We start from the raw sequence: 11,381 nt of genomic DNA, 5'->3' as shown, positions 1-11,381 counted from the left end.
ATTCCTGAGATAAACTCTACTTGGTCATATTGTTTTATGTTATTATATACATTGATGGTTTTGATTTGCTTTTGGTTTGTTAGGAATGTTTCTATGTGTGTAAGGCACGTACATCTGTACTTTTCTTTTCCTGTAATGTCCTTGTCAGGTTTTAGTGTCAAGGATATTCTGACCTTACAAATCAAGTTGGGATATGTCTCCTTTTCTATCTTCAACAGTTTCTGTAACATCGGTGTTATTTCATCTTATGTATTTGGTACAGCTCACTGAAGAAGTTGAAGAAAATTGAATCTGGAGTTTTCTCTGTGGAAAAGGGAATTTTACTCTATGTAAATTAGGCCCTAGTTTTTAATGGGAAAATAAATGTAAAGAAAAAGTGCTATGTTAAATCATCTTGTTCATAAAAGCCTGATGTATACACATTTTTAGAGATTTTGATAAATACTTCCAAATTTCCCTCAAGAAACAATGAATCCAATTTATACTTCCTCTCTCAGTGGAATGAGAGTGCTGGGTTTTATCGTCACAGCTATCACTGTGATTCCAGGAAATAAGTTCCTGCAAGAGGTAAAAGGAACCCTCTCTCCCCGCCCCCATTCTTGAAGCCACTTAAGGCTGGGATGGAAGAAAGGAAGGAAGACACCATGCATTGGGAGGGCAAAGAGTCTTTGAATGCAGTCATCTGAGCACTGGGAAGGCCTATTAAACAGGAAGGGTGAATGAAGAAAGTGAAACAGGTCTTCTGGGAGCTGAGAGGTCTAAAGTGGCATTCCTCTACCGCATATGCTTGGCACCTCACGTGGTGCGTAAGACTGTAGAGACGAACGAATGAATGAATAGAGTCAGTTAAGAGACTGAAACTTTGGAGTCAGCAGAAATCAAGCTTCCTTGGTTTGGTGTTTGCAAGTTCAAGTTCAGTTGAAGACTTTTTACTTGTGAGTCCTGTCTAAGGAAAAGAATGTTCCTGTCTAAGGAAAAGAAAGGCACGTAGGGGGAAACACATAATCGTGTAGGCCCCCTCGCCCCCAGTAAGCAGATGACACAGCTCCTGCACGTCAGAATTCTATTTTTCTGATTCTTAGAGCTCGCGACTGAGTGAAGGGTGGGGTCTTGGGCCAAATGCTGGGTTATTTCGGCTGCAGCCGGGTGGCTGTCTGGGCGAGATAGGGTTGAGTGAAAGGAAGTTGAGTGGGCATGCGCATGCGGCAGGGGGCCAGGCCAGGGGCCCGGGGGGCTGGGGGCGTGGCTTCTGGAGAAGCGGGGGAGGGGAGCCTGCAAGAGGGAGACGGGGGAGGGGCGGAGCTGGTGGGTGATTAGACTGGTTGGTAGGAGAATGCGAGAGAGGGGTAAAGATAAGGAGACAAGTGAGTAGTCAAAAGGAAAGACAGTCTCTCTCTCTCTCTGTATGTGTGTGTGCGCGCGCGTGCGGCCCCCACGTGTCACAGCGCGAGCCCAAACCATGCCCTGAGCCTTAACAATTTGCATTTTTCTTTCCCGTCCCTCTAACTGTAGCAGATTGCCTGTGAGCTCGGAAGGGGTTCTTTGCTACAGTGAGCGAGGGAGACTGTTCTGACCAGCCCGGAACTTGGCAAAAGAGGGCACCAGAAGGAGCGCATCATTGAGGGCTGAGTGAAATGAATGAATGGAGTTGACAAGAAAACTCCTTTCGAATGTGTGTTGGTGAAAACCTAGGATCCGAGATGCCCTGCTCCAGCCTCGAGCCCCTACCCCTGGGTCTCTGAGCCCAGGGAATCCCAGGGAGCCCGTAGCTGAGGGTCCAGAAAACTCACCCCAGTCCCCTATACCAATCCCCAGCTTCAAGCTAGGAGGCACACACACCAGGCAGTTTCCCGGAAAGGACTGGAAGTCTTCAGACCCTGAGAGCCCTTCGTGGGCTGCAGGGGCCCCAGACTGGGTGGAGCAGCCACACCTGCCTGAAGCTTCGGGGAAGAGGGCGTGAACGACAGCCAGCACCGCCCTCGGTATGCTCTGCGGGCCCTGCGGTCTGCCGATCTCTGTGGGTCCCACAACTTCCTCACTTCCCTAAATGGGCAACTGCACTTTGAGAAGGCCAGGTCCTTCCCTGGCAGACCTAAGTGGCACATCCTGCATTGGCCTGGGCCCTTAACCCTGGATTCGAGGTGTCCCGGGCCCCCTGCTGGCCTGTGACTGTCCCCAACTGGATGGAGCCATGGCTCCCACCTTCCTGCTGTTGCTGCTGGGGCTGCTGTGGTTTCAGCGCCCTGTCTCAGGTGAGAGGAGCTGGCATAGGAGGGAGGGAATGGCCTTTTTCTGGATTCTCCCTCCCTGCTTTTCCTTGCCCAATAATCTTGTTTGATGCTTTGTGGGGTTGGAGGAGAAGGGAGATGGGGCTAACCTAGTAGCTCCTAACCAGTAAGAAGATCACATCCCACTATCTGGCCCCAGGCAAAGCTAACACAGGACTCACAAACTAAGATAAAGCTCTGGACTCTCTCTGGTTGGTCCCCTTCATCTGCCAGGCTTGGTCAGGACCTCTGATCTCGGACACTCAATTTCCTCACCCAAAAAGTCTCCTTCCCTTCTCTAGAAAGCCCTGTTTGGTTCTTACAAGAATCATTGCATCACGTGTGTGTGTTTTAACTGGCTAAGTGCTTTGTGCCAATACGCTTGTCCTCATCCCCCTATCCTGAGGGGAAACCCTCCTTGAAGGCCTCGCTCACCCCATAGCTACTAAATGCCCCTTGAGGGGGCCTTCCGCAGTCCTGCCTTTCTTATTGCTATGGTCACCAAGTTACCCTCTCCTGTTCAGTTCTGGCCACCACCTGTGAGAGGGGTGGAAGGTGGGCACAAATGAACACAGACCCTTTACAAGAGTGCCCGACCCCGCACTTCTAGAAAGCCCCCTCTCTCTGCCAGGGAAGAAGTGTGGAGCAATCGTGGGGTCCTCCAAATCTCTCACCTGCCAGATAACTGAGTTGGATCATTCTTTTGGTTTGTACAGGACAAAGGAATGTCCAGACAGGGTGCTGCCTTAGCACAAGTTTCAGCTATAGTGCAGCTGGGGTGGAAGCAGGTAGACGTCTCCTGTCATATGTGGGGTCCTTGGCTGTCACAGCTCTGGGCTCCACTTGAGAAGTCTGAAGCAACCTGGATTTGAGAAAGGGAAGCACGTGGAGCACCACCTCCCTTCCAGGCACAGTCCTGGGACCCAGTTCCCACAGTCAACCTGAGACAGATAAAGAAGCAGACTTATGGGGTCTACTCACAGTCAGTCAGTGGTGGAACCAGGGTTTAAACCCATATTTATTTAGACTCCTAAATGTGTGCTCTCCACTCTGTCCTGCTGGGGAGAAACATGTGTGTGTGTGTGTGTGTGTCAATGGCAGCCTCTGGGGGATGTGAGAGGGATAAATGCTGAGCTTACGGTGGGCAGTGGAATGGAGGGAGACCATCACAGCTTTGTCCTTCTCCCTGTCCCCTGATTCCCCACCTCCAGCCCTAGTTCTACTCTCTCCCCGCCAGCTGTGGATTGTGAAATGCACGGACCACATCTTATTTCTAAGCAGAGACTGTAACAGGCTATGGATGAACTGTGAATAATTGTATAGTTCTTTGGTTTGTACTCCGCTGGGAATTTATTTGCATGTTTGAGCATTTTTAATCTCTAGGTTTTATGCAACTAGAATGTTTTAAAATGAAACCGCCCCGAAAATGACCTACAGCACCTTGCTATTTAAAAGATAACTATGATGAAGTTATTTGTGAAATAAGTAACTACTCATAATTTTTTCAGCTATTGGATTTTCTTATCTATCTAAGCTGTTTGTGCTCTGGAATTTTGTAACTTTGTGACTTCTGTATATCTCTCACTGAGGACAAGACCTAGGTCTTTCCCACAAGACCCTGAAGATGGGGCTATTACCTTCCCATTGGGCTAGAAAATACCATGAAAGAAGGGGCTGTGTCAGTTGGAGCTCCCTGAGTTTAAGGGCTGAGTTTCCTCCATTAGCCTGGGGGTTCCCTGAAGGCTGTGCCTGTGTCTCAACCATCAGACTGGGAGTTCCCTGAGGACTAGTCTTATATCTTCATCCTAGAACTCACCAAGAGCATGGACTATTGTCTTCCTCCTAGTTTGGGAACTTCCAGAAGGTAGGGCTACTGTCTACTCCAAAAGACTGGAAGCTCCTTGAGGGAGTGGCCTGTGTCTCCCCCCTCAGACTGGCAGCTAGCTTGAAGCAGAGCCTGTGCATCTCCTCTCTCAGATGGGGGAGTTCTTTCAGAGCAGGGCTGTGTTTCTCCCTGGAACTCTGGTTCCATGACAGCAGTGCTGTATCCACCTCCTCTCCCCTCATCCCAACCTTTGAGATGCCTCCTTCCCCCTCTCTCTCCAGACCTTGCTCACCAGCAGTGTCTCCCCAGGTGTCCCTGCCGAGAATGTGTACACTAAAGTCCAGCACTTTGAAGGGGAGACTCTGTCTGTGCAGTGCTCCTACAAGAGCCGCAAAAACCACATGGAGGGCAAGGTATGGTGCAAAATCAGGAGGAAGCGGTGTGAGCCTGGATTCGCCCGGGGCTGGGTACAGGGGACGCGCTACCAGCTGCAGGACGATCCCAAGGCCAAGGTGGTCAAGATCACCATGGCAGCCCTCAGGCGCCAGGACTCCGGCAGGTACTGGTGCATGCGCAACAGCTCGGGAACCCTGTACCCCCTGACGGGTTTCCTGCTGGAAGTGTCTCCAGGTGAGCAGGCCTGCCAGGGCACTGGGAGGGTAGGGATGTCCTCCCTGCCCCGTACTCCACTCACAGCAGATGTAGTGAGAAGAATAATCCATCAATGGGCGTGTTGTGCTACAGGGTTTTCACGGTTCCTTTACTGACATCTTCACCGGCATTGTTGTCCCCCACTTTACCAATGAAGAAAATGAGATCTAAAAAACCCTCTGTGGATCTGACCTTGTCCACGGTCACAGAGGTAGCAAGTGGCAGAGGCAAGATTCAAACTTAGGGCTCTCTGTGCTTTGTTTTTATTCCATCATCTGTTCAATATACATTCACCGAGTCCTGGATCTGTGCCAGAGACTAGACACAGTCCTGCCCTATGAGAGATGACAGGCGATTGTTCATCATCAGAAGAATAATTGTAGATAACAATAAATGTTCTTAAGAAAATCAAGCAGTGTGACAAACTGGGAAGTAACTCAGTGGTGGTGGTGGGGAGCTAGTGAAGCACCGGAGACCAGAGAGGACCGCCCTGAGCAGATGACATCAAGCAGAGTCCTGTGTGAGAAGAGCTTTCTAGCCCTGTTGGAATGTGGGTCCTTCATATTCTAGGCAGGGAATACTGCATGTGCAAAGGCCCTGCGGTGAGAAAGAGCTGGACTTGTATAAGGCAGGGCTGTGTTGCTGCCCCATATTGAGTGTGGGGCACAGTGGCAGGAGATGAGGTTGGGAGAGTCAAACAGCAACCCTAAAGTCTATAATGTCACGTTTGGGTTTTATTCTAAGTACAACAGGAAGCTATTGGAGTGTTTACAGGAGTGTATTGTGACTTGTCTTTAAGAGTATAATGGCGCCTGGGTGGCTCAGTGGGTTAAAGCCGCTGCCTTCGGCTCAGGTCATGATCCCAGCATCCTGGGATCGAGCCCCGCATCGGGCTCTCTGCTCAGCAGGGAGCCTGCTTCCTCCCTTCTCTCTCTGCCTGCATCTATGCCTACTTGTGATCTGTCTGTCAAATAAATAAAATCTTAAAAAAAAAAAAGAGTATAATGGCAGGTGGATTGTGGGTGGGTGGAATGGAGGGTGGATTGTGGAAGGGTAGGAGATGAGCCGAGAGGCCACTGTGTGTATTCTGGCTGAGAATGAGCGTCTTAAAGTAGGACATGAGGTGGAGAGAAGTGGTTCAAATCTGTGATGTTCAGATTTCCTGCCCACACTGTACACTTTGGAGGTAAGACAGGTGAATGAAAGTGAGGAATCAAGAGTGACTCTAAGGTTTTTTATTCCATCAGCAAGGTGCATGTTGGTACCATTTATTGGGTAGGGTGACTCTGGAGAGATGCTAGTTGGGAGGATAAAAATCAAGAGCTGTCTTTTGTCATGTTAAGTTTAAGACACCTCCTAGAACCCCAGGTGGGCAAATGGAGCAGCAGTGAATCCTGGAGCTTAGCTGAGAGGTCAGAGCTGGGGATATACTTGGAAGTATCCCTGTAAAGATAGTTTATTTTTATTTGTTTTTTTAAAGTTTTTTTTTTTTATCCATTCATTTGAGAGATAGTGAGTATGAGTGGGGGAGGGCAGAGACAGAGGGAGAGGGAGAAGGAGACTCCCTGCTAAGCAGGGAGCCAGAGGGAAGAGGGGCTCTATCCCACGACCCTGAGATCAGGACCTGAGCCAAAGTCAGATGCTTAACTGATTGAGCCACCCAGGAAGTCCTTTGTGAAGATAGTTTAAAGTCTAGGGGATTTGAGAATTCTATACAGACAGAAAGAGGATTAGTTGTTGCTTAGGGCTGGGGGAAAGGAAGGAGAGGTAGAGGTTAATAGCTAAAGGATGGGGATTTCTTTTGGAGATGGTGTGTATATTCCAAAATTGACTGTGGTGGTGGCTGTATGACTCTGTGAATAAACTGAAGGTCATTGAATTTGGTGCTACAAATGGGTGTGGTATGTGGAATGTGAATAATATTTCAAAAAAATCTGTTAAAAAATCAAGGGGATGGAGAAGTTCTCCCTTCAGTGTAAAAAAAGAGAGAAGAGCCAAGCCCTGAGGTCCCCCCACATTTATAAGATAGAAAAGAGTGAGGAACCAGCAAGAGAACATGAAAAAAATAGCCAATGGTGATGACATGAGTTATCGACCCTTCCCCATCCCCTGACCCACCTGCATCCCCCTCTTCTGTTGTGACTGAGCTAGGGCAACTGCTGTCTCTAAGATGTGGGGCCAAATCTCATTCCCCCTCTCCAGTTCTGCTTTAGACCCAAGGAATAGTTAAAATCGAGTGTATCAAAGTCTTAATCTGCAGGAATACAAACATGAAATGCTTTTGTTTTTCTCTTTGCATATACCCCCCTCCCTTGTCAAATCCCATGGTCTACCTTTTAAAAAGACCATTTGGGGAGATTCCAACTTAGCAGACCTTTTCAGTTATTAGGGAATAAAAAATCCTCAGCTCATTTAAAAACTCTAATCTTCTAGCAATATATGCTCTTCTACTCCTTGAAGACCACAGGTTATGGCCCAAGCCACCCAGAGTAGGAAGGAGGGTAGTAGCCTGCTGCCTAACTCCCTTTCCTTCATCCCGGCAGGTGGGGAAGATGGGGTTCTTCTCAGTAACCTCGTCCTGCCTTCTCCTCTTTGTTAGGTGTTACTTTTTTCTACCCAGCCCTTTGTGATCCTCTGTAAGGTGGGTGTCTAAATGCTGGCTCTCCTAAGACATGTACACGTGAGTTCTCTGAGGGGTCTTTGAGGTCTCTCCACTGCTGAGTAGGATGATGTGGGAGTTCTGGCTCCAGGTCAGCCTCTTCCCCCATCCCCACTCTCACCAGTGCTGCTTGTTCTGGGTTCCCTTGCCCAGAAAGATGGGTACCTTCCATGGTGGCCATTTAGCCCTCAGGGGTGTGTCCTTGCCATGCACAGTCATGGGATGTGGCAGCCTGTGCCAGCCCTCTTTCTCCCCCACCATCTCTCTCCAATTCTCTTGCTCTCTGCAGAGATAGACTCCACCACACCGCCACAGATGGGACCTCATGCTTCCTACAACCCCTTCTTCTTCCACCACCCAAATGCCAGCCTTCTAGAAAATGTGAGGTAAAAGGCTCAGTGGATGGATGATGGGAGCAGGTGTCTCTTCTTAAGCTCCTAAGGTGGGCATCTGACCCTGCTGCTAGAGGTGGTCTTTGGAATGTGGGCCTTCAGTGCTTCCTTGTCCTCATTTCTGGACCCTGGTCACCAATTATGGAACACCTGGAAGGCCCCTGTTCAACATGCTAGTGAAGAAATCTCTTTGGCGTTCAGGAATAAGGAAGGTCTGGAGGTGACTAGAGAGGTGGAGACAGGGAGGAGAGTTGGCCTGACAGGGAAAGCTAAAGAAACTGGGAAAGCCTCTTCCTTCTTTACTGTGCCTACTTCTTCTCCCTGACAAGCCCACATTTGGTAACACAGCAGAACAGAATCCTTGGTCCAGGGTCAAGAAGGGGAAACAAGGATCTGCTCCCGTCAGCGAAGCCCCCGACTCAGTCTAACATTCTTCCTTCTCTGGCCCCTTAGCCTCCACGACCAGGAGAAGCACTCCTCTTAGACAGCTGGTCAATATCCTCAAGAGCAGAATTGTTGTCACATCGGGCCCAGCCCCCACCTCAGGCCCTGATGCCCCTTTCACCACCAGCATGACAGTTTTCACACCTGGCCTCCTCACCTTGACCAGTCTCATGCCCCCGACTGCCTCAGAGTCCATCAGACTGACCTCCATGACAGGCTTCAGCTTTACCAGCCCTGGCCCTTCTACCATGGGGCCCAGGAGGACCGTGGAATCCCAGACAGTGACTGTGTCTCCAAGCGATGCCAGAGCCTCCTCTGCTGCCCCAGCATCCATCTCCACCAGGGCTGGGCATCTGCACACCAGATCACCCACCACAGGAATGTGCCACACCAGCGGGTCTCTCCTCAACAAATTATCCCCTGTCAGGTACCTGTGGGTCCTGGGCTTGGGTGGCTTTTGACAAGATCCAGCAACAGTAATTGGTGCCTGAATAGACCTCAAGGTGCAGATGTGATAGCAGAGCTTTCCTTTTCAGGAGGTCGGTCTGTCCTGCTGCTGAATGGGAGGTCGTGGGAGGCCAGATGCCAGGCTGGAGAGGGGACATAGAGGATGGCAGTGAGAAGTGAGGGTTGGAGATGGGTCAGCATGAGTCTGTGGATGAAGAGGAGAAGGTTGGGGCAGGACAAGGATGTGACTTGGGGGTAGAAAGTGGGAAATGGTGGATGCTTTAATTTGGGCTCCCCCAGAAGCAGCCTCTGGGACCTGGAGTACTGGAAAGAGCAGGGGGAAGGGAGACAGAGAAGCAGTTGGTAGAGAACCTAATCAAGCTGGCCACCACTGTGGGCACCAGAGCACAAGCCTAGAGGAAGCTCTGGGGCCCAGGATCAGACTCCCAGCTGAAGGGCGAGGGAGCTGGGGTATTAATACACCAGCTCCTACACCAACACTGCTCATATTGGTCATCAGTGAGGGGCTGCCTGCCATGAGTGGCAAAGAGGACTGTACTGACAGGAGAAGGTCCAAGGGCTGAAAAAAATTTAGATGGAGGTGCTGAGGGCTGGTGCAAGGGGATACAGGCCATGCACCTACCACATCTGCTTCAGAGGTCAAAGGAGGGAAGGGCCATGAGGAGAGGCTCTCACTATGAGGAGAGCAAGACTCTCAGTTTCTTCTGTCACAAATGGGGGTCTCTTAGAGTCCTCATCCTCAGTGATGAGCAGGTTTGGGGGAACAATGGAGGGAAGGTGCTAAAGTGGAGAGATGTCCTTCTCCACCTGGGACTTCTTCCCCTGACCTCTGAGCTCCTTACTTCCTTCTGCCATGGCTGGATCCCAAGGAAGGGAGGCAATCACTCCCACCGGGGCTGTGAGGACTTCTCCTGGTCCCGGCTCTTCTTACGTGGCATCCAGAAAGACATGGGTAAGGGTGGGGTCACCTGGATGCTCACCTCCTCTCCGCTCTGTCCTGTCCCCTCAGGCACCAGGATTCGTATTCCATTGTGCTCCCGGGATTGCTGATCTTCCTCCCAGTGTCTCTGATGTTGATCGTGGTCTATGGGCTCTGGAAGAAGAGACACAGGGGAAGTGAGTACAACCCACTCTCCCGTCCTCCGGGGGGCAGAGCACGGGGGCTTGACACACTTGCCAAAGCACCTGTCTGCACTCTGTCCCCAAGTGGTATGTCATCACCTGCATCCAGCCACAAGGACTGCTCAGCATCCAGGCGAGGGAGGAGGGTGGGGGGAGGGAAGGCAGGCAGGAACAGCATGGCATGACCCTCCGGGGCTGACTTGGCAGGAAGCAGAAGGCAGAGCCAGAAGAGGGGATGGACTGGCCCAGGCAGGAGCCCTGCCCCTCTGCATCTCTCTCCTTGTCTTCACAGGCTACAGGGTGTGCAACAATCCTGCTAGACCCTGGAGGGACCCACTTGGAAGACTGGAGCCTCCGTGGAAGCCTGCTTGGTCTGAGGCCACTTAACTATGGATTGCGTGAGCTCCTCCTGGAGGGGCCTTTGGAGGCCAGAGGAGGAAGAAGACGGGGGTCTGTTTGAACTGGAACCCAGCTGAGGGCTGAGGACTTGCTCAAGGCTGGACTCAGTCCTCTCCAGAACCAGAGGCTGCTCTTCACCCGCTCAGTCTTCTTGGACTGCTGGGGACCTGGGACAGCCCCCAGAGTGGGGGTACCAAGCAGGAAACCCCAGGGGAAGCCACCGAGGGGAATCAGCTCAGAGCCGCAGAGCCCTGGGTCCCCTCTGGGTGGTGGGGAAGACTTGAAGGTGCTGTACACAGAGAGCTCTGGTCCTCTGGGCCTCGGAACCCCTTGCTATGAAGCAGAGGGGAGCAGACAGGTGAACGGCTGCCCTCTCCCCATCTGGAACCCTGTGTCCTCAGCTTTCCTCTGCTCCCCTCAAGCTTCCCCATGTGCTTGGGGAAGAAAGAGTCCCAGAGGCAACCAGTGTCTCAAGGGTCCTGCCATGGAGGGGAAGGAACAGCGACCAAGAGCTGGAGGTCCATAGGGGTGTTGGCAGTAGGGGACCCCAGCGCAGTCCAAGTCCCCCACCCCCAGGGTCCTGCAACCTCTGATGGGCCTCTGGATGTGTCCTGCCCTGACCGCAGCTGCTTGTCACTCGAGTCCTGGGAACCAGCAGAGCCCACCCAACCACTGGTGCTACCCATTGGCCAGCTCTCCAGGGAAAGCTGTGACCAGGCTGCCCTGAGCCGCTTGGTGTCAGGACCAGCCCGTTCCCAGACTGTGTGTAGAGACTGCACTCAGGGCCCTTTCCCCCAGTTCCCAGCTCCAGGTCTGAGCTCCCACAGGAGACTGAGAGCCCTCCAGAGTCCACTGCAGGGGAGGCCACGGTTCAGAGGAAGAGTAGATCATCTGCCTTCCCCTGGGACTCATCGTTCCCTGGGAAGAGAGGAGCTACTTGTGACCCAGCAAGGACAGCTTGGAGCAGAGCACAGCCTGGAGGAACACCTGGGTGGGGTAGGGGTAGGGGTGGGGAGGATGGAGCTGAGGAGCCTCGCTGGGGGCCCAATGGCCCTAGGAGTCTGGCCTCGGCTTCACTGGTCCTGGCTCAGACTTGGCCTCTTCCACAGTGAGGACTGGAGAATATGGGCTGGCTTTGTCCCGTGGAGCAGGGA

At 51.8% G+C, this 11,381-nt stretch overlaps 1 protein-coding gene across 1 annotated transcript; it reads left to right on the top strand.

Annotated features, from left to right (window-relative positions):
• Window positions 1–2,188: 2,188 nt before the first annotated feature.
• LOC308344781 (trem-like transcript 2 protein) lies at window positions 2,189–10,215 on the top strand (the record flags this gene model as incomplete). The annotated part of the gene is made up of 5 exons (XM_080806547.1): window positions 2,189–2,252; window positions 4,402–4,722; window positions 8,248–8,665; window positions 9,716–9,822; window positions 10,121–10,215. Exons 1-5 carry the CDS (start codon window positions 2,192–2,194, stop codon window positions 10,213–10,215), a joined length of 1,002 nt encoding a protein of 333 aa, XP_080662673.1. The 5' UTR covers window positions 2,189–2,191.
• Between the last annotated feature and the right edge of the window lie 1,166 nt (window positions 10,216–11,381).

Source organism: Martes martes (genome assembly GCF_963455335.1).
Source record: "Martes martes genome assembly, chromosome: 6".
In the NCBI taxonomy this organism is placed as follows: domain Eukaryota; kingdom Metazoa; phylum Chordata; class Mammalia; order Carnivora; family Mustelidae; genus Martes; species Martes martes.
This window is presented reverse-complemented; position numbering and strand designations above follow the sequence as displayed.